The sequence below is a fragment of the Apaloderma vittatum genome, unplaced genomic scaffold (genome assembly GCF_000703405.1).
Source record: "Apaloderma vittatum isolate BGI_N311 unplaced genomic scaffold, ASM70340v1 scaffold6023, whole genome shotgun sequence".
NCBI classification, from domain to species: Eukaryota; Metazoa; Chordata; class Aves; order Trogoniformes; family Trogonidae; genus Apaloderma; species Apaloderma vittatum.
Genome location: NW_009709705.1, coordinates 14,327 through 36,591, shown reverse-complemented (window position 1 = coordinate 36,591; position 22,265 = coordinate 14,327). Strand labels below are relative to the sequence as shown.

The following is a 22,265-nucleotide window of genomic DNA, read 5'->3' as shown; positions in this document are numbered from 1 at the left end:
GTTACACTGTCAGGCCCATCTAGTTCCTCAATCTAGCAGAGGAACAATGGCAAACACTTAACAATCCTCATATCCTAAATTAATATGCTAATGAAATGGTGTTTATTAAAAAACTCTTGGCACTCTTCTTCCTTATTGGTTATTTCCACCAAATATAGGTATTTTTGGATGTTTAAGGAAGATCTTCAACATAGCAAATCATTAAAGGAAAGAAAAGGGAATTTACATGTCTATCTCTGGACATTTTGGGGTTCAAAAAGTTTCAGAAGAGGAGAATTTGGTATTGTTCTGAGTCAGTTTGCTCTGGCTGAGGAAATGACGAGAAGGAAACTACTCCTCCGTCTCGGGAACCGTGTGGTGTTCCAAGATAAGGCAAGCACTTGCTAATTCGAGTCTGCAAGCAGGAAATTTGATACATTCATTTCCTTTCAGGCAAACAACACAGTTCCCCAGCAGCACAAAAGCGTTGCTTTTACAGCTAAATCTCAAACATTTAGAAACTCATTGCTCCACTGTGGACATATCATTCTATATTTGTTATTTGGATGTTATGGATAGAAACAGCACTTACTCTCCAATCACATGGCCACCAAAGTTTTGGGGTAAGGATTTTGTTTCTTCTTGTAGAATATCGTTAAAATAGATGCTGAGATTTGCTCTTGATTGCCTTAAAAAATACATCAAGCTATTCTCAAACCTCATGATGGAATCAAAAAGTAATGATCAGATTTTTTATTTCTTGCAGTGCAAAAGATTGTTTTCCAAATGTTCCTCTGACAAAGTTTTATCACGGTTTTAAACTAATCAAGACAGCAGGAACTGCCAGGGAAGCATTGATTGTTTGACAAAGTTCATTACCGAAGTCAGTAGAAAATGTGTCTATTGACTTCAGTATGCTTCAGATCAGATAGACATTCTCAACTGTTTAATGGATGTACCTACACAGCAGACATGATCTGCTTCATCCTCTGATGAAAAAGAGATAGCAAAAACTAAATGTTGCAACCTTTGGAATAAACTCTTACTCTTCCAGAATGAAAAACTGTTTGCAATTTGTTGTGGTGCCTTATGATCTGATTTTCCTTACTTTTTTCTCAATGTGTATTTTAATTATTATTACCTATTAAGACTGTTTTCTTTCACCCAAACTTGGGAATGGTTCATTAACTGAAATGTATAGTGTGAGGTGAAAGTATATGTTGTACTGAAATTCATTCAAAGTAATTAGATTCAGTGTCTTGATCCTAAAGGATTCTGTGCAATAGTTGTGGGGAACCTTTCACTCCAGAAAGCTTTATGTGTTAGCATTTAGCATTAGAGTGAACCATATAATCTGGTTTTGTCTGTTATATTATTGCTGTTGAGCAATGACCTCTTGATGAATCTGTGCATGATCTAAAACTAAAAAATAATATGCAATAGCAAAATAGGACTTCTATTGGATAGAAGTGCCTTCGGAAATGTGTGGGAAATAACCATGCAAGAAAATTTAAAGAAGTTCCTTCATTTCTTTAGCATAAGAAACAAAATCTGTTGAAAGCTAGCCACGTTTCCTACAGTGACACATATATTTTCCTACTGGGAGACTATGAGCAACTCACTTCATTTTTGTGCCTTGGTCTGAAGAGTAGTACAATGATACTGGACATCTTTGAGAAATACTTAACAGAGGAAAAAGTACTGTTATTACTGTTCCAGTCTCTTGTTGTCTGGAGCTTGTCTGTTGAACTTCAAAAAATATAACTTCTGTAGAGTGGAACTACATGTAATTCTAAAATGGCTCTTTCAGAGCAAAAAAAAAGGAAGTGCTTTCATCAACATATACTTTTAGAATCCTGGTGTAAAAGGTGCTGCCCCTTGTTACTGTAGATTTGCTTTAATTCTGAGGTAAATTATTGCTTCACTGTTGTGAAAATATACACAAGAAACCGCAAAGATTTATTAACCATACTTCTCAGACTGTGGGCAACATGTTCTCCATCTTCATAACGAATCAGAAAAGCACCTAAGAAGTGAACATTTAAATTCCGTGACAAATTGCACATGGCTGGTGCTGCCAGTAACACTGTTACTCTATTGTTCCATGTAAGGTGCTTCTCCAGGTGCACCAAACCTTGGCCCGTCACTATCAAGAGCTGCATCTGACAACACAGGGCAGGACACACGTGAGCTGTCGTATTGGTGAAAGGAGCAGTGTCTCCTCTCACCAGTGTTGCCCACATAGCCTGCCAGGGACTGAAACTGGGCCCAGCCCTCATCACCTCCCATTTGCTTGTGCTCCGACAGCAAATGAACCTCACAACTTGGGTATTCGTGGAGAGTTTGCATGGTCCTGGGAAAGGAAAATGCCTTTTAAGTTTTTCTTACTTTTCTGATAGATTTTAGAAGAGTTAATAGCATTTCCTCTTCTTTTGCTGTGGCTGTATTGTATGTGGTAGGCTAGGGAGGGACACTGTCCAGCCAGTCTGTGTCAGAAGACAAGGACTGACACAAGCTCACTGTGATGAGGCTTCACTTAAGTGATAGAAGTGTATTTTCTGACATCCTTGGAGATACATGACCTGAGTTAAAAATAAAAATCCACAAAATGCATGTAAATTGAGTGGAATTCTTTATTAAATGAGAATGCAGTACTTGAAACTGGTTTTTTTTCAAGAAATGGCTTAGAGGCTGTTTCACTTTTTCTAAGCCACCCATCACATAGTGCTGTGAGTGCAAATATATCACCAGGACGCAGATCCTTTCCCATGCATGTGTGACTACTCAGCAGCTCCCATGCACTCGGCCAAACTGTAAACTTCAACAAGTGTGAAAAGGTTGCTGAGAGGGACTAACATTGTGGGGAGAAAAAGTGCTGCAAAAATTGTTAAAGTAGCTATTCATAATGATATTTAAACTCTTACAATTTCATAAACCATCTATTGTCTAGCAGCGGATTCTCTACTCTGGAAAATATACAGGCATCCTGTTTTCTAAAGCTGTCCAGTTTCCAGTGGTCACTTCACACAATAGCATCTTAAAAATGACTCCAAGAATTTTAAAACAATGAACAAACTAAACTGTCCTCTGCTTATTTATGTCTGAGCACATACAAATCTTTTTACAACTGCTTCAGGCTAGTGGAAGTATGCATGAATAAAGCTGTGTAGATAAAAACAAGATAGACACACCTTGGTATAAGTCCCGCTGTGTGAATTACCTAAATAGTCTAAATCTTCTTTCTATATTCAGGCAAACACCTTAACAAATAATAATATTTTTAAAAGGCAACACTTTTTGCAAGCTCACTGTAGAGTCAGTGACAGCCTGGAGAGTCCATAACATGCTTAGCTGCAGCTCTTTCAGAAATTCTTCTTTTGAATTCAGTCTTCACCATCATCATTCTGCAGTATTTTTGAAATGTTAAATTGTGCAGCAGATAAAAACAGAAGAAGCAAAATACTTGTTTTGCTAGCCTAAAACAAATTCTGCTAAAAAAAAAAAAGAAAAAAGAAAAAAGAAAAGGAATATTAACCTCCTCTTCTGGTTTACATTCATGAGTTTCACAATAGAGCTCCTTGCCCTGTCAGCCAATATCCTCTATATAATATGTAACAAGTACAAAATCAGGATTCTGATTCTCACTTTGCTAAAGCTGTTCTCTGCTGTAGATGTCGCACAGAGCCTTTGTAGACATACATGCCTGTTTCAGATTAAGTTGTCTGAGCTACTGCAAGGATGCAGGAGCTCATACATTTCAGGGTGCCAGCTTCTATGAAGCTATGTAACCTCTGGTCACCCTAGTTTGCAGTAGGAATCTACAACATGGTACCTCAGCACAGGTAGGAAGAGAAGCACTTAAAGCCAGTCTCTGCTGAATTTCAGCACTGTTGATATCATGTGTGTCTGCAGACAGTTTCAAAATGAGTTCTGGCAACAGCCAAGTGAGAAATTCAGGGTTTGGTACCCATCCATCAACTACTAATCTCATTCTTTACTGTTTTAATACAGTCTTTATTGAGTTAATTTTGATTTGTAAGTTAACAGTGGGAGCAAAGATGTTTCCATTTTAACCAGGAGTGCATTTCTTGTAATTCCTAAAAGCATCTTCAGTTGCACACAATTAAATACAATAAATGGCTTTGAGACAATCCTATTTCTCCAGTGTAGATAGCAATATACTTTCAGATCAGGAAATTCAATTTAAATAGTACATTTGATCAATATGACAGCAGCAGAGAGACAAAGTATAAGCAAATACTAATCAACATAAACTTAGATCTCTAGACTATCCTTCAGTCTAGTTTTAGTCAGGTATCTATTTTAAAAATACAACATTACAACTTAATAACTTAAAAATGTTATGGATTTTTTTTCTTTTTAGTGAATCAGAATCCAGGGTGTTATTTGTCCAGTGTGTGGAAGCAATGCCACATATCAGCTGGCTTCCAGAATTTTAAGTTCGCAAACTTATACTTTAAGCATTGTCACTTGATTTTATAAGCTACAAATGCACTCATGTTTTTAAATATAGTGTCAAATTTTGCCTTGTATGTCCCACAACCCACTGGACTGTTTGCTTGAAAGAAGTCAGGCTACGTACTCTTCTGGAAAAGATGGTTGTTAGGGATGAGCATGTTCTAATTTCTGACCCTGTGTTATGGTATTATATTACTGATGCGGCAGTAATGGTTGTTAAGGACTTAGCGTTATTTGTTTTACGAACTGAAGTGCTAGTGGTGAAGCACAACACTGACATGAACAGTAACAGCAACACAGCTGTCAAACACAGGAAAATCCAACCTAGATCAGCCATGGGATCTGATTTACGGCTAAGACTTGATTTCTCTTCTGGGATCCTTGAGGGGCGGTAGCCATGGCAGATTAGAAAGAACAGCAGCAAATCCAGTCCAGCTCTTTCCAAGTAAGAAAAGAAGCACTTGGCCACCTGTGTGGTGACAAAGTTAAGCCCATTGGCCTCCACTTCAGTGATTACGTCAGTGCATTTCCAGCATACACACTGAGTGGTCTCTCCTCCTGCCCTTCTGGTCTAGCTTTAGCAGCAGCAGATAAACATTCTGTGAACTGCCTCAGAGGTCCTCCTGGAGATGCGGACACACAAAGACTACAATTTGAAGCCATCTGTGGAGCACTTGACAGCAGATGTGGCAGTTGTAGCTTGTGCCAGGTTATTATTCTTTCTATTTTGATGGCTGGTAAATATCACCCTAAACCAGAGTACCCCGAAGGGCCTTTATTCCGGTAGACTAGGCATTGCTAACAGGGCAGAGGACTTGATAAGCTGAATATGAAAGTCTTTTGCTGTCAGATAGGAAAAAGTGAGGGCATGACATAGAGCCACTTATAGATGCTTTATTACACTGGAGATCTTTGTAGAGAAACACTCAGGGTTTTCTCATTAGCTTATACAAGCTGTAGCCTTCAAAAAAAAACCAAAAAACCAGAAGTTGTACATCGCCAAAGTGACCTTTCCATGCCCTTAAGATCTCTAATAACAAAGAGCAGCTTGTCTTTCAGTCCCATTTCACAGCCAAGTATATCTGCTGATAGTAGAAAAAGAGCTTGGTTTTAACAGTATAATCCAAACACCCTCATTCATTAGTTCAGAGAATCACAGAATTGTTGAGGCTGGAAAAGACCTCTGAGATCATCAAGTCCAGCCTATGGTCCAACACCATCACATCAGCCAGACCAGGGCACTAAGTGCCACATCCAGCCTCTCCTTAAACACCTCCAGGGATGGTGACTCCACCACTTCCCTGGGCAGTGCATCCCAGTGCCTGAGCACCCTCTCCGTGAGGAAGTGCTTCCTGAGATCCAACCTAAACCTCCCCTGACACAGTTTCAGGCTGGGTCCTCTTGTCCTGTCACTGGTTGCCTGGGAGAAAAGCCCGACCCCCACCTGTCCACACCCTCCTTTCAGGTAGTTTAGAGAGTGATAAGGTCCCCCCTGAGTCTCCTCTTCTCCAGGCTAAACAACCCCAGCTCCCTCAGCCTCTCGTCATGAGATTTTTGTAGTATATATCAGTAGCATGTGAATTTTTTGGACAACCCAACACAAAAGTAATCTAACACAAAAAGTAATAAATAGGTAGGAGAGATGCATTTCCTAGTTTAACCAGAAAGCTCTCAGAATTCACTTAATGAAATGGCTAGGAAAACCTTTCTCCTTATTTCTTAGCCCAGAAGATATTGATTAGATGGAATAATTAGAGCCTTATTCCTCAAAAATATCTGCAAGGTTGTAGTTGTGTGAACAGTGTGAGTGTATAATGTAATGTATAGCGTAAAAAGAAGTGTTTATACCCCTTTGGCTCAATCTGCTATGGACCATGTCCTTGAGACTACAGACTTCCTTGATCCTGTCAAACAACACACCTGCTAGCCTCCTCCAACTCCTTCTACAAGAAGCCTGACAACACCACACAAAATTTTTATCAACTTCAAGATATGTTCAGATTTCTGAGGTAGGGATGCCAACATGGTGTAAAATACATTTATTTTCCCCAGATTTGCTAAGAAACTAGAATTGTGGGTTGTGTTTTGTTTGGCTTTTTTTTTCCCCTATGGTCAATTTGAACTTAGAGCAGGCTGGATCTGCCAAAAGGTGTTTGTGGAAACAAGCATATGGGAGGCAGATTTTTAATTGGGTTCCTGGAAGATAAGACAGATGGTTCCTCTATGTTTCAGGTCCCTATCTGAAAAATAGAGAAAAATTCCCTGTGCTGTTTCACAGGAATATTTTCAAAAGAAAGATAACGAGTTAAATGTGACACAGAATCAGACAGAAAGACAGTTCTGATTTTGCAAATGCTTCCTCTAAACTCAGCAAGTTTTTTCAAGCACATGTATATGAGGAACCAATGCACAAAATAGATGTAAGATATGATACATTTATATGCTAGTATGAAAGACATTGAGATCTTTACAGTAATGTTATATCCTTGAAACGTTTCCTTTTATATTACCAGCCTTAAACTAGTGTACCTACATGGTCTCCCTCCTGCTTCTTAATGAAATGTTACATGATGTCACAAATTTAACAGTGAAGCCGTATTTCCAGATTCCTTATTAAAGATTTCAGTTGAATGAGTAACTTTTTTCATACACATGAAGAAAAATTGCAATGTATCTACATGGTGAATTTGCAGAAAGCAAGACTGTGAAAATCCTACACAACTCAGTAGTGTTTTTAGGACAGGGATCAGTTTTGGTCTTGAGAACATAATACACAGACAAAAGCAAATAATGGCAACACCAGTAAAACTCAGCTTCACCTGTATAGAAAATGAGGCAGACTTTTTTCCTCATCTCTTGGAGACGGCTGTAGGGTTGTGCATCTTCCCAGGCACAGCAGCATCAGAATAACTTTTGCTGCATTGGCTTGCAGAGCAACAGACATTTCCCCTGACTAATAGCAATCTGATTTTTACCCCCTTCAGATGAGATACTGATCCACATGAAAGTCCTGTGATAGAAATAGAGAAAATGTCACGTAACTAAATTACTTCTCAAGCGATCACAGGTTGATTTAAGCGTTCCACATAATTTTGGTAATGATCATAGTAGCTAAAGGGCAGGTGGGGCTAGGGAAAACCAGCCATATCACTTTTCTTCTGCCTGAAACTAAGATCTCTACAAAGAAGAGGGCTAATGTCCTATCTACCAGGTCAAGGTCACCAGAAGATCTTCCCATTTTCAGCTCTCCTGACCACAGTGTGAGCTGACTTGGGATGTGTCACAAGATAGCAGCAAAGCAGCCCAGGCCAGTGACTCAGGCAGGACACAGCTTTCATATCATTAATGTTAATACTGAGAGAAATGGCAACAATGGCATGGGCTGAACTGAAGGAAGATAAAAGACAGCATGTGATGTAGAGGCATTAGTAATGGCAACTGTCTTTGAACATCAGCCCTTCAGTGGCAACATAACAGCAGTGAATCTCCTTCCTCTGTAACACTCAGGCTCCTCCTGTGAAGTTCTCCAGAAATAGTCTTGAACCAAACAAGAAAGAAATCTGTGAGTTGTGATGTAATCAAAAAGGAAGGCATTGCTCAGCTTCCCTCTCTCAGCTTCAGGCCATTCCCTCTCTCTGTTTCCCCACAGCCGTGTGTGAGAAGGCCTTGATTTGTACTCAGCTTTTCAGCTGGACTTCTTATGCACATGGCAGCAGTTTGCTGGAGCAGCTGTCCCTATGTGCCTCACTGTCCTCCAGTGTTGCTACAGAGAGCCTGAGGCAGCCAGGCAGGAGATGCTGCACTGCACCTTCTAATGCTGCCCGTGTTAGTGTTAACTCTTGTAGGAAGATGGCACTTCCTCTGTGCTCCATCAGGCACATGAGTCAAGGTCATATGTCAAATCTAAGCATATTCTGCCCACGCTAGTTTATCCATGAGACAGAACTGTGTCTTAGCCTTACGCTGCATTTTCCAGCTATCTTGGAGATACCATTTTCTACCAACTACTAGACTACTATTATTTTGTGTAAAGTCTAAATAAAAACTTATCAGATAAATCATACACTGTCTTCTCAGGGGGAAGAACAATTGAACTATTTCAAATTGAATGTGATTATGCTTATTTTGCTATCGGTTAAGCACAAGATTAGACAAGAACATGAAAGTTATCACTTCCATTACTGAAGCAGAGGGGATTACATCAATAGTTAGACCTTATATTTAGGAAGATATGTAAATCCATTTCAAGATCTTATGTGCAGGCCTGTCAGAGAGATAAAAGCAGATATTAATGAAGGGCCCTTATTCTGGCAAGCTGAAAGAAGAGTATTACTATAGTTGGATGAAAGCAATAAACCATGTCATGAAGAGACCAGTCTTATTCTTGCATACTGTCTATTCAGAGCACGATTTCTTACTTGTATATAAATTATTCTTTTAAAGTGAGTCTGTCATCCTCAGGCTGTGTTCTGTTGCACCCTAATTACTGCTTCTTTCCTGCTTTACCCACACCCCCATACAGCCATTGATTTATCAAACACTTAACCATCTTTAGCAGGAAGGGCACAGATCTGAGGTAGTAAAAAGGAAAAGGCAAAGTTTCTTCAGAGTATTATTTAAATATTAATCACAGAGCACATATATATTTTGGCAATTACACCTACTATATTGATTATGTGCTGCTTCTTGTAGTCACATGAGTTGCCAGAAGCATCATTCTTTATTTATCCACCAAATACCAAAATTTCATCTTTCGGAAATGAAGTATATTTTTCTCCCAAGCAACAAGTCAGTGAATGTGTTGGCATGTGAATGTGTCACATAATAAAAGGAGCTTAGCGCTGTGCTTCCTTCCAGACAAATACCCTGTAGCTGCATGCTTAGCTGCTATAGCCTTACAGGGCTCATATACAGATGAGTTAGTCTCAGCATATTGTGAATTGATGAAGGAAAGTGTTCTCTATTTGTACACAACTTCCCACTTTACCATTGTAATTCATTTAATCAGGAGTTAAAGGACTTGTGCACCAAATGAGTGAATATGAGTGTTGCCATCTACCTTACACAGAAGACTAATCTGAAGCATGGACATGAAATGAGATTAACACAATCACACAAGAAGAGCACAAAGTAAAATCAACATTCAAGACCGACCCTTCTGTCTTTGTAAGATTATTTTAATTTCATAACCCCAACCTTTTTTCTGGGGGGGGAAAAAAAAGAGACTACAATAACAGTACAGACATCTTTATTTTTTCCTGCTTTTCAAGTTAGAAGCTTTGCTTCCTACAGAAACCTAATAAAAGGTACTCATTCAGATTTTGAAACCTATTGTATGGTAGTTAAGTTTGCACCAAGCAATCCTAAATTAATCTCCTAACATAATTTATTCCCCCTCTGCTTGAAGAGGCAGAAGAGTCTTATGTGAATTTGATTTTTCATGTATTGAAAATGGGACAATAGTACTTAAGATTTATCTGTTACATAACCTGAACCAAAACTCTGTCAACAATACAAATATATGCAGCACAGTTGCAAAATAACTGGGGGAAAAAGAAGCAGTAAGTTCGACACAGTGCAAACTTTTCTGGGCTCTGACACATACTTGCTGAAGCAAACAGCCAGGTCAGTTTCTTCTCCTCAGCAGAGGCCTCTGCCTTGTTTCTCTAGCACCTTATTTGCAGAAGAAAATTAATTCCCAGCTTCAGACATTTGAATTCACAACCTAGCCTCTTAACACACAGTTATGGTATATTTGATCATTTATCACACATCTGATAATTTTAAACACTTTTTAAAAAGATTGAAAAAACTATGGAATAGTCATGTAATTTCTCAGTTATCAAGGGTAATGGAAGGATGAGCCAACTAAGCAGGCACATTGCTTCTGTGGAAGGTCAGTAAATTATGGTGGCAGGGTATAAGTGAAGACCACCGATGTCTCTACTGATAGAGAAGTGCAGGAGTCTATAGGCGACTAGGACCTGGGCCAGCCTAGTGCAAACACAGCTTCCCAGACACCACCGGCTCATGTGGCACAAGCACCAATGTCCCACTTCACACTTAGTCTCCAGCCTGGATTATCTGTCCTAGGTCATCAAGAGTTGACTGACCCTGCAGATCAGTAATCATCTCTGTCAAAGTTTATGGCTGGGCCAGCCCCTAAACTCTTGACAGATGCTCTCTACGACCCCAGCATCACCCTCCAGTGGAGGATAAAAGTGGAACCAGGGAGAGAGACTTGGCAGTTCAAAAAAAACTTGAACCAGTTTAATGACTATGAAAATAAAAATGTCAAACTATATACAAATATATACAAGTATGCAAATATACGCAAAGATACAAGAGAATATGGGACCTGCACCTTCCAGATGACAATAATGTCCCAAGCAGGAAAAAAAAAATCCCAGACTGGATTCAACAGCGGACAGAAAGATCCAAGCCCAGAGTCTCAATGATAGTCAAAAAAACAGAAAAGGAGCTGTGCCACTCACACCCAGGGGGAAAGACAACCTATCTCAACAAATGGTGTTCCTCTACAGTGTGAAAACAAGACACAAAAACACCAGCAGTACAGGGAGAGAAGACAAACAGCCAATATCAATCCTCCCAGCACACCATGCACAAAATGCATGGCTTTTCTCAGGGGCCATTATATACTGAGCACCACGGGAAGGAACACCATGATTGATCCATTTGGGTCACCTGACCCATCCTTTCTGCCCCATGGGCACAGCTGCCTCCCCCACCACACTGTGGTTGCTCCCTGTGCCAGGAGCCCCAGAGAACTTTTATCCTGGTGCTCTCAAATCAGGACAATCCCACTTAGAAATTATAACAGCATTTATCAGCTTGTGGTTCACAGATTCTTGTGAGTACTACTTAATGAAGTCTCCTAGCCCACACTGAAAAAGGCATTCATAGAGATAATTGGTACAACTGAAATTTCTGAAACTGATCGATGGTCACATGGGAAGTACTGGGAGGAAGAAAGGTGAAATTTCTGAACTGCAGATAACTAACTGAAAAGTACAGTCCTACCAAATATGACCATAATTCTGTATTCTTAAACTGCTCACTATTATGCCTGTTCCCTGAGAAAGATAAATGTAGCAGGAGATTTTTTGCATTACTGGATATAGCTCAGGTAGTAGTGAAAAAAAGTAGGAAAATCTGATTTAAATACAGATCTCTCTTAACTGCTCCTTGAATACTTGTTTATCAGATCCGTATTCAGCTTCACAAACAGCTCCTCTTCCTCACATTCTTCTACTTGGTACAATTTTCTCATTTTTCACCTGAAGAAGGCCCTCATTTTAGTAATCTCAAAAAATAATGAGACTACAAATAGAACACTAAATAGTGGCTAGTTCTGAACAAGCACTACACAACTTAGACTTGTCAGCAAAATACTTCCTGGTAGTATTTCAAAGGCAGTGGTTTTCTGAGTGAGAAGAAACTGTTTCTGACAAGCTTTACAGTTTTGGACCCCATTAGACTACCTTCAACTTCTGCCAAGACACTATATTGTAGGCATCTGTTTGATCCCTTTTTTCCATGTTAATACACGATGTACATTTAAAATGGAGAGTAAGAGGGATGGAACTGGGAAGGGGAGGTTGCTCCTCTTCTGGGAAGCAGCTGAACAGGTTGCAGGGGGAGGGAGAGATGGCACAGCTAAGAGCAGGGAGCAGAAACAAAGACCTGCCTCTCGGCTGACAGAAAGTGACACTGGAGAGCCAGAAGCAAACGTGCAGAGGCTGCCTCACTTCCAAAAAGCGCTGCATAGAGAACCACTGCTTATAGGATGTACTGGACAGACAATCTTTATTTCGATTGTACCTCATCTATCACGGTACTGAGAGTGTGTTACTCTGAGATTTCTCCTTTTTTAAAACATGCTACTTTATATTCTGATAAAACTTAGACTGTCAGTATACGTACTTCTTGGCCTTTTATGGGTTGTCACAGAAGGACAGGCTCCACCAGGAGCTGCGTCTGAGCCAGGTGGGCTCTTCTCAGACCACAGACAACAGAATGGCTGTGGTGGGACTTTGGAAGATTTTCAATGTGTTTCTTATCCTACAGTCTTCCCAGTCACCTGAAAACCTTGTGCTCTGTTCTAACCTTGGATGTCTTCTGTTTTCTTAAATGTAAAATAGGTATTTTAGTATCCTTAATTTTAAGAATTTTAGGAAATCCTATTTAATTTTAAGATTTCGCTCCTGTCACACATGGTCTGTTCATATGGGAAAAGACTTTATTTTCAGTCTCTGTAAAATAATCTTATCAATTAAGTAATAACTATAATGCGATATTGCACTGTGGCAAACTGTGATTTACTGTTTCATTTAAGTTCACACAGAGGCGATATAGTTAGGCCTATGCTCTGGTTTTGTGAGGTCGGTAAGAATGCCTGTCCAGAGGATTGTTTGCTGCACATGCGGAAAAGATCAAAATTATATTACTGTCTTTGTAATGCATTACGAATCAGAATGAAACCACACAGTAACCAAGTTTCTATCTCTGTCTGCATAAAGGAATCTTTGCTTTGTTTTATATAGTTATGCCAAAGGCATCAAAATAAACATGCTGACATCTCTATCTTAGATGTTTCCTTCTGATTAGCACAATTACTCTTTATTTATCATTCCAGTAAAACTCAACTGTCAGTAACATCATTAACTGAGCTGGTTTGTGGGATATTGAGATAGCATGTTCCACTCTTCTGGTTTCTTATCACAACGAAAGCAAATGTACTCTGGTTCATGGAGATCATTCTGGGAATCACTGTGGATGGCAAGAAATATGAATTTAAGAACAGACTTAGCCTCATGCTTCTCCATCAGCACAGATATTTTTACAAAGCTGCAAATCTGCATATGCTTTACTTCCCTAAGCTTCTGAACACTTGCTGTTTCTCAGTCTACCTTACCTGAAAGGCCTCTTCAAAATGCTAGCCCTAAGTGTTTAGGGCAACGTAATTCAGAGTTTTGAGGTACTATTAAGGTCTCTGTAAACTTTCGTTGGAATGTTTCTTCTTAGCTTTTTCTGACACCCTATTTTATTAAGGTGGTTTATGCATTGTTTAGCTTTCCAGAATAACTTTCCAGCAGAGGGCAATCTTGTTCCTAGGTAGGTTGCTCGTTTGTGATGTTAACCCTCTAATAACAGCTGCCACCTCTGCATTTCAAGCACAGAATTAATCCAAGGGCACAGACTGCATTTTTTTCTTTGTCATTTACTTAATAATTTTTCAGACACATATAGATCTTGTCTGCCTACCTGATCGAAGAAAGAAACTGCGCAAAATAACGTCAATATGGACCCTGAGCTGTCATCTGTTCTACCTTCTTTTTTTCCCAGACATGAGTAACTACATTACAACGGCTCTTGACTGATACTGGTTTTTAAAATCTTTAATGAGGGTAGATGCACAACCCACTTGGACTATCTATTCTAGTTCTTACCTGTCCTTAGAGATAGAAATAACTTTTAAATTTCCTTAACCTGTTTAAAATCCGGTACTTCTTATTTTATCTGCAGTGGATATAAACCCAACTGTTTACTTATTACGTGAAGTAGGAGAATTACTCTCTGTTGCTACAGAAAAGAACCTCACACCAGCGCAGGTCAAATAAACCATCCCTGTTGCAAGCTGTGTCTGAAAGCAGAGCACTGACATTTCTGACAGCCTATCTTACTTGACTTGTTTATTAATTCTAATGCCCTGCACAGCTTGCTTTTCTTTCAGCTTGTTTTTTTTCCACAGACTCTGTTTTCCAGATGCCACCATCCTCATCTGTTTGTTTGCTGGATGTCACAACTTCCTGAACCACCTTGTGCTCTAACTCTTCTCACAAGAGTCATGTGTGACCTTTATTAAACTTTTGCCATGACTAAGATCACAGCTGGTTTATATTACACAGCAACTGATTCGCCCACCCAACTGAATCATGGACTACAAATGATTAAGGAGAGTCTGTTTTGCTAATATAATTAGTGACAAAGATCGGGAAGATAGTAATGTCAACACTTGTCAGATACAGAGAAATTGCTTTTTTGAACTCAGCATGTCAACAGCAGCACAGGAGTTGGTTGCTGATACCAGCTCCAGCTTTAACCTTAGTTTTCTTGGAGTTAGTAGAATTGGAATAAGATTTCAAGTAGTTCAAATCACTTCAAAACTTCTGTGGTGACAAAAAATGGTGACTCTTTAGGCCCAAGGTATTCTTCTTTTCCAAACTTGCTGCCCAGGATGCTTCAGGCTGTCTGGCTTAGAGATGTGGTTTTGCTACAGCCATAGGAAGATGCTTTAAGTTTGTTCAAACTTTGATGGACCTTGGCTACTTCTGTCTGGTTTTGCACAAATAAGATTGTGTTATGAACATCTGCTGATGCCCTACCTGAAGCTCACTTGAAACTTGAGACACTGAGGCTCCTCTAAAACAGTATCTGCACAATTCTTACTAGGGCAGTTGCTAATTTGTTGTTTGTAAAATGCAGTTCATGCTTTAATACACTAGCTGGTGCTCTACTCTAAGCTGTGCAATTTTCAGGTATGAATTTCCATGCTGGTTTTTATGGTTTTTATACTAGTTTTTGCCACCAAGCAAAAAAAAATGGAGGGGGGGACACAGAGGCTGAGCTGGATTTTTCTGTATCTAAGACCAAACCTCTACAATTGCCCAGGCTTTTCAGCTTTGGGTCAAGGTAGTGTGTGTGTGTGCACAAGCATGTGTGCATGTAAGAGGAGGAATGCTTACTTAGACAAGTTTTGCATAACTGGCATATGACATCACACCAAGGAAAGAGCTTACAAAATTGTGAGAAGGGAAGAATTACAATGAAAATAAATTTAAAATTCTGAAATTTTATTTGAAATTTAAAAAACTAACACTTTTCCACTATGCAGCATGGTGGAATGTTCTGATACTTCTCGTTGTTAATATGGCAGAAATCAATGAGCTTGCGTGTTCTGCATACAAGCTTGCTGGAGCCCACATGAAATAAAGTTTGCATGTCAGGTGCGTGATGTGTCATACTAGTTTGGGGCAGATGGAAGAAAATAAAAACTGGAAAATTATTTTCAGTTGCTGAAGTAAATGAACAGAATCTTTCTCTAACATAATATGGCTAAAACATCTCTATAACAAGCTGAGTTTAAATGCTGAAAAATGCCATTCTTGACTGACAAGCTACTTCATAACTTTAAGATAAACCACTTAACTGTTTCTCTTTTAGAAAAGTAATAACAAAAAATAACAGCTCCAAAACGTAAAGAAGACTGTAATATTTGAAAGTCACCCACTATAAATCAAATCAAATGCGTAGTTATCATCTTCCCCTGTGGGTGTTTTCTGCCTCCTCGTGCTGAGCAATAGCATGAGTAGAACAGATGCTTGCAAAGCTAACTGGCTCTTTGTTAGCTTTATTAGCTATTATTGGCAAAGATGCATTTCAAATGCACGTCGTGTGCATGGCCTGACTAGAAGATGCTTTTCCATTTTTCTTTCTGTTGCATTCAGTATTTTGTGTCGTCTTACCCCACCCCACCCTGGTTCTTGCTCTGAGGTGCTCTCATTGAAGCTGCTACTTATATGATTTTGAAAGGTACTACTAGCCCTTCATACACTTGGCCAGATGAAAAGTTTACAAAAGTATGTATTTGTGAGCATGGGGCAAGGGAGATTTTGTGCTCACCCTAATTTTACACCTTGGGGATCTTACCATAAGGCTATAGGAAAGATGTAAATCCTGAGGATTTCCTGAGTTGAGAGAGCAAAATGCTGTTCCAACCTGTCACAGCCAGTTTTGCGGGCAAGAGAAAGATTCCTTGGAAAAATGCATCCTCGATGCAAATATATTTTCAAAAATGTATTTTGAATTCAAATCTGGTGTGGTCCCTACACATGAAAGTAAAATAAATCTCTCACACAAGTAAGAGATTGATCTAAGTACGTCTGCAAGAATCCTGCTTAGCTACATGACAGAGAAAGGATTCTCCCATCACAAAAAATTTTATGAAGATTTTGGCTGATATAGAGGCTGACAAGTCTAGGCAGGGACTGTGTTGGTAATTCTTGGTGAGGTGTACCCCAGGGAAAGCAAAGAGAAAACATAGTCCACTTCCCAGAAGACTTATGAGCCCCATTTGGTTGTTCTTGCTACTTACATCCAGGCTGGATGGGAAAAAAGTTGTTTCAGAGTCATAACTAGGAAAAGCACCTTATCAGCTAATCTATCATCTTTACTAATAACATGTCTAAATTTCTCCTGTGTGGATTCTGTAGAGGGTTAAGGACTTGCTAGAGGCTTGATAGGATATATACTATGATTCTATATATACTAACACTTCATATATACCGTTCATGGAGAGTTATGAAAGCCTGAAAGAAAGCTGCAACAACCAAGAAAAAGCTTTGCATAGTAGAGGCAAGAATGCCCTGTACAAACCCGCAGCACTGCATTTGCTTAATACTTCACGCAGAAATCAGAGAGGAGAGAATAGAGAGACTTCCAAAGGAATTGTCTGATCTGGATAGATGTTGGGCTGACAGACACATGGTGGTTTGGTGATCAGGTTTGAGGGTAACATCCAGAAGTTGGGTGTTACTGTGGGTTCTGAATCTCCAGCCTTTTTTGCACAGACACATTGGAAATACCATAAATAAGCAAAGTAAAGTAGCTAAGATATTAACTTGCTTTGTTCCCTTATCCTTTATTTCTGGCTTTGTACCTCAAAGTCTGTACTGTGTTGTTGAAAAAAACCTTTGTCCTTCAGCGCAGCTGGTGTTAGAAGTGAGACTGGAGAAAATTGGCTGAGGTGGGATACCAAGTATTTTCAGTTATGGCATAATCAAATAAAGTGGGCAATGAGCAACCTGAGAAATATACAAACCAAAACATATTTAGGGGACCAGCACCTGGGGAGTTGTTTTTATTGGCAGCATCCCTACCTTATGCTCCTTTATTTTCCCTTAAAAGCAGAGGACAGAAGGACGTGCACAGCTCTCAGGAGAGGGTACGATGTTGCAGTGTCGCTTTGGGAGACACTTTGTGTCAGTATTGCTCTGACTCGCTCTGCCCAGAGTAAGGAAGAGGAAAATACTCTGTGAAAGCCAGTTGTTCCCCTCAAAACCCCAGGTGCAGCAAGTCCCAGTCTGCCTTTGATCTTTTTCTCTGTTTGGTAGTATTTTCTCCAATGTACCTCAGGGCTGTGATGGCTAAAGAGGAAATCAATGGGCATAGATTTACAATTCTTCAATGTAAGTTTTTAAAACTGAATTACATTTCAGTGAAATTCATCCTCTGCAGGGAGTGAACAAAAAGCAAGTTCAGCCTATTAGTGTGACCCACAGTTACCATTCAAGTCATGGAAGGTCTGAGAATAGAAAAAAATAAAGTGCCTGTAACCAATGAGTCTAGCAATATTTCTGTAATAAGAACCAAAAGGATTAAATGTAGGTCCAAGTGAAAATGAGAGAATTTGGGATACTACATGACAACTGCAACAGTCAGTGTAAACTGACTGTTTCTGCAGGGAGAGATTTGACCCTTTATTCTTACATTCATACATAGAGGTAGAAAAATAAAAGAAGCACAGAGGCTAAAGAAAATGAAGACATTATGAAGGGATAATTGTTTGTGCTGTACCTCCAGCACAGGGGAACAGCACGTGGGAAGGGCTGAAGAGCTGCACTCGATACTTTTGTCGATTCCCTTGTCTCCTTTTAACAGTGTGAAATGCTGATTTGATTGTGCAGGTGGTGAAAATTACGGCTAGAAGGATACAGGGACAAATCCTCATCACAGTGCATGGCAACCTCAGAGCCAAGCACACTTGTGTCCTTGCTGTGCTTCTGCTTACACCTGAGGCTGCTGAGGCCCCAGAGATCCCTTGCGCCTCCTCTCTGCTAGAGCAGAGACCCCAAACAGGAGCCGGGTTGTTGGGTGCCAGCAGAGAGCCCTGTGCCTGTAGGATCGCTTGGCAGTCTTGAAGTATAATATTCTAACTAGCATTCCAGCCCAGGTGCAAGAGAAAACAGCCTTAGAAAGTATTAGTTCCTGCTCTACTTTCCCATAGCCACGTGGGGACAGCAGTAGGGGTACTCAGCCTGCAGCTCTAGTGCTTGGGAAGTGCTGTCTTCAGGACATGCCCTGGGATTTACTCAGCTGGAGGTGGCCAAGTCCTGGCTCTCCCTTCCCACCTTCAGGAGTACGACTGGTAACTTGCAGTAACAGAATGCATTAACTCCATTAAAGCAGTTTTAGCAGGCTATTGCTGACCAAAAGGAGCAAGATAATAGCCTCCTATGTCTCTGAAGATATTTTACAAAGGGCATATTCATGGTGAGTTTGTCAGAAGAACGCTTGTGGTGATGGAGCTCTGATCTGCAGCCAGGAGTTGCAGTGCAGGATGCTGCCTGTGGGTTCTTGCAAAAAGCAGACCAGACAATCACCCTTTGACTCTAGTGTGTCTAGCTAAGAGGGTTTTAGTTGTAAAAATGAGGGCTTAAAGAAAAATTATATTTTGGGGTCAAGTCTAGTCCATCCCTGAGCAAAAGGACAACAAAGCATTCCCAAAAGGGAGCAGTGCACTCCAACAATTTTCCATGCTTTATCCTCTCATGTCTGCTTTATTTTCCCATTTGTAAAGGATAATGGTTAGAAGCCTATCTGAAAGTGGACATTACAGACAAGCAGCAGTAGGACTGTATAGCCATTCAAAATATCAGTGGTTTAATTAGAGTTTAAATTTTCTGGGCCTCATGGAACTTCAAGTCTTTCCTGAAAAATGTAAGGTGAATAAGCTTGGGCTGAAGATTCGTGGTGGTGTCAGTAAGTCATTATAATGTTGGTCCTGTCTAGAAACACACTTTCAAAGGCATGTAGGGTGAATATACTGCCCCTCTCACAGAGTTTGATGGGCAGCAGCAAGAGCTGGGTTCAGATTTAATGCTGCTTGTAGCCCCCACCCAGAAACCTGCACAAATTTTATGCCAAACTTGCTAGTGCTCAAGGAGCTAATTTCCCTGAACTGCAAGTATGAATCACATAACTAACAATTTATCACTGAAGGGAGAAAAGTAAGAAGGTAGATAAGGAAGGTAATAATAGCTAATTCTTAACGTGCAATTATACCAATAATAATTTACATCTCCCCTGCTGGCAGGAAAGCAAATGTTTGCTTTCCTCACTCCTGCAGTGACCTGCCCTACGTTTAAACCTCACTAGGCACCTAGGCCTGACTTAAACAAAGGTATCTGATAGTGCACTCTGGGCTGCCTCTGCCTGCACATTGGTCCTGCTGGCCATGCCTGGCACCTTTCCTCTTGCTCCACAGCCATCCCTCAGGCCACCCTCTCTCTTTGCCAATTCAGCACCTGCTTTGGATAATTCCCACAACTCAGGCTTGGTGTCATTAATTCAGGTTCTGAAAACAACTGTTTGTGCACCACCGTAAATTCCAGGTGAACTCTTTGACAGCTGTTACCTTGCGAGGAAACTCTGAACATGCTCACATCTTGCTCTTTCTTGGCTCTAACATCTGCATCTCAGTCCTGGAGTTATTACCTTATGTTACGGTGATTAGCCAGGCACAACGTTAGCTGTCCAGTGCTTCCGTGCACTATAAAGTTACTCACCTTTCTCTATCTAATGCATACAATTTCCTTTTTAACAGAAATGCTTCACAAACATGATAACACAGCATAGACAGAATAAACATGTTTCAGTCTCTCCCATGGCATTTTTTCACTTATTCCACTTTTGCTTCACCAGTAGTCAACATAGTGTTCCTTCTTGTTTGTGATCCAAACCTTTCTTGAATTTTGAGGGGATCTATAGTCATTTTGCAGCAATTTCAGGCCATATCCAAGATTACAAATATGTCTTCAAACTTTTTAGAACAGCAATAAAGCTGGTGCTCAAACGCGAAAGTAAGTAAAATTTTCTGAAGTAACTGTGCCATCCTTAGAAATATGCAAGGAGAAAACCTTATTCCTCCACACTACGAAACCATATAGGGGAGAAAAGTATCCTAACCATGGTCTTTTTTGTTTGTTTTCAGATATCTTAATTCTTGAATACATTTATAAAAGAGCTAAAATTTACTTTCCTTAATGGCAGATTAATGCATCTTTAAATTGGGCATTGGGGATGGAAAATATTCAAGAGACTTAGTATTGCAAATGGTTATCTCTGACCATAACCATTTAGGATATAGTAATTTACATTAATTACTATGAGGATATAAAATAGCTGTTACTCAGCAGTAAAAGGCTGGGACATGTTCTCATGTTGAAATAAATACAAGGCTTACTCCATTAACTGCATGGCAGAAGCTACATCATTGTCATAATAGGTGAATTTGCAAACACGTACACATAGAACAGAGATGTCTATAAACATAATGACAAGTCTGCATAAATCCACATCTTGTACTGCCCACAGAAGCAAATGCTTGGGAGTGTTGTAACACACCTTGGTGCTGGTGGGTGGCTGATTCTGGGAGAGCCTAAAGATTTTTTCCTTGCATTGATACAGAAACTGGTATTAAATACAAGCTACTTTCTGCATGTTGTTTCAATTATGTAAATTAAAGAAAAAACATCATATAGTGAAAGCAATCCGAACTGCTGTGTTTGTGTTGTAAAATTCCTGTATTACATACAAAGATCTTAGAATTCATTAATATCTTAAGGAGGCTGTTATCTTCAATTCATTTTCTGGCAGGAAAATCCTTCTGAGCTAATGAACTAACTTTTCTGTGTATTCTTGTATTTCAGAGCAGATGACAATAGCCTTCACAGTGTCCATGGTTGTTGGACTGGTGATTGGAGGGATCATCTGGGCATTACTCACTTGCTTGTCCCGTCGCAGAGCTAGTGCCCACATTTCCCAGGGAAGCTCCTCACCCTTCAGCCGTCGGTCCAGACCCTCCTCCCATGGCCACAATGCCAGCAGGACTGGATTTTACCGCAACAGCAGCTGCGAACGTCGGAGTAACCTGAGCCTGGCCAGCCTGACCTTCCAGCGGCAAGCCTCCTTGGAGCAAGCCAACTCCTTCCCCAGGAAGTCAAGCTTCCGCGCATCCACCTTCCACCCTTTCCTGCAGTGTCCCCCCCTCCCCGTGGAGACGAACAGTCAGCTGATTACCCTCACTCCCACAAATACCACCACAACCCTAGTGGGAAGCACCACCAACAGCTTAAGTCGACCCGAATTCCACTGGTCTAATAACAGCCTCCGCATCTGCCACACCACACAAACCCCTCCTCCTGCCTATGAAACCATCATAAAAGCCTTCCCAGACTCCTGAGCTAGGTCCTTGCTGAAAACACGTACTTGCATTTTAGGAGAAACTTCGATCATCTTAAACATTTTCTGTGCATGATGAAGAGCTCAGAGAACTCTCCAGCTGCCTTTATGGAGAGGACATATATTGCCAAGAGACAGGTGGCAGAGTTTTCTTAGCATGCAATATCCCGCTGTCTGGGGGATCACTTGTCTTTGCACTGCTGGCTCTGATTTACTGCTCTGCCATATGCTTGCATATTTATAGTGTTGTATCTTTAACTGTAACCATTGTATCTTTACTTTAGAGGAAAGAAAATGCTGCCATGTAAACAGATAATTTCTTGAAGAAACAGATCACATTAGGGATTACTTATATACACATTTCTGCAAATTTCACTATTCTGTTTCTTTTTTTTTTAAAAAAAAAAGAGTTCTGGTTTTACATATTTTCCCAAGGATGTTAACTTTTCAGAGAACATCTTCTATTATCTACCTTCTTCCTATAA

At 40.1% G+C, this 22,265-nt stretch overlaps 1 protein-coding gene across 1 annotated transcript; it reads left to right on the top strand.

Annotated features, from left to right (window-relative positions):
* Positions 1 to 486: 486 nt before the first annotated feature.
* On the top strand, positions 487 to 21,884 carry MYCT1 (myc target 1). The gene is made up of 2 exons (XM_009867018.1): positions 487 to 602; positions 21,249 to 21,884. Exons 1-2 carry the CDS (start codon positions 551 to 553, stop codon positions 21,779 to 21,781), a joined length of 585 nt encoding a protein of 194 aa, XP_009865320.1. The 5' UTR covers positions 487 to 550; the 3' UTR covers positions 21,782 to 21,884.
* The last annotated feature ends 381 nt before the right edge of the window (positions 21,885 to 22,265 follow it).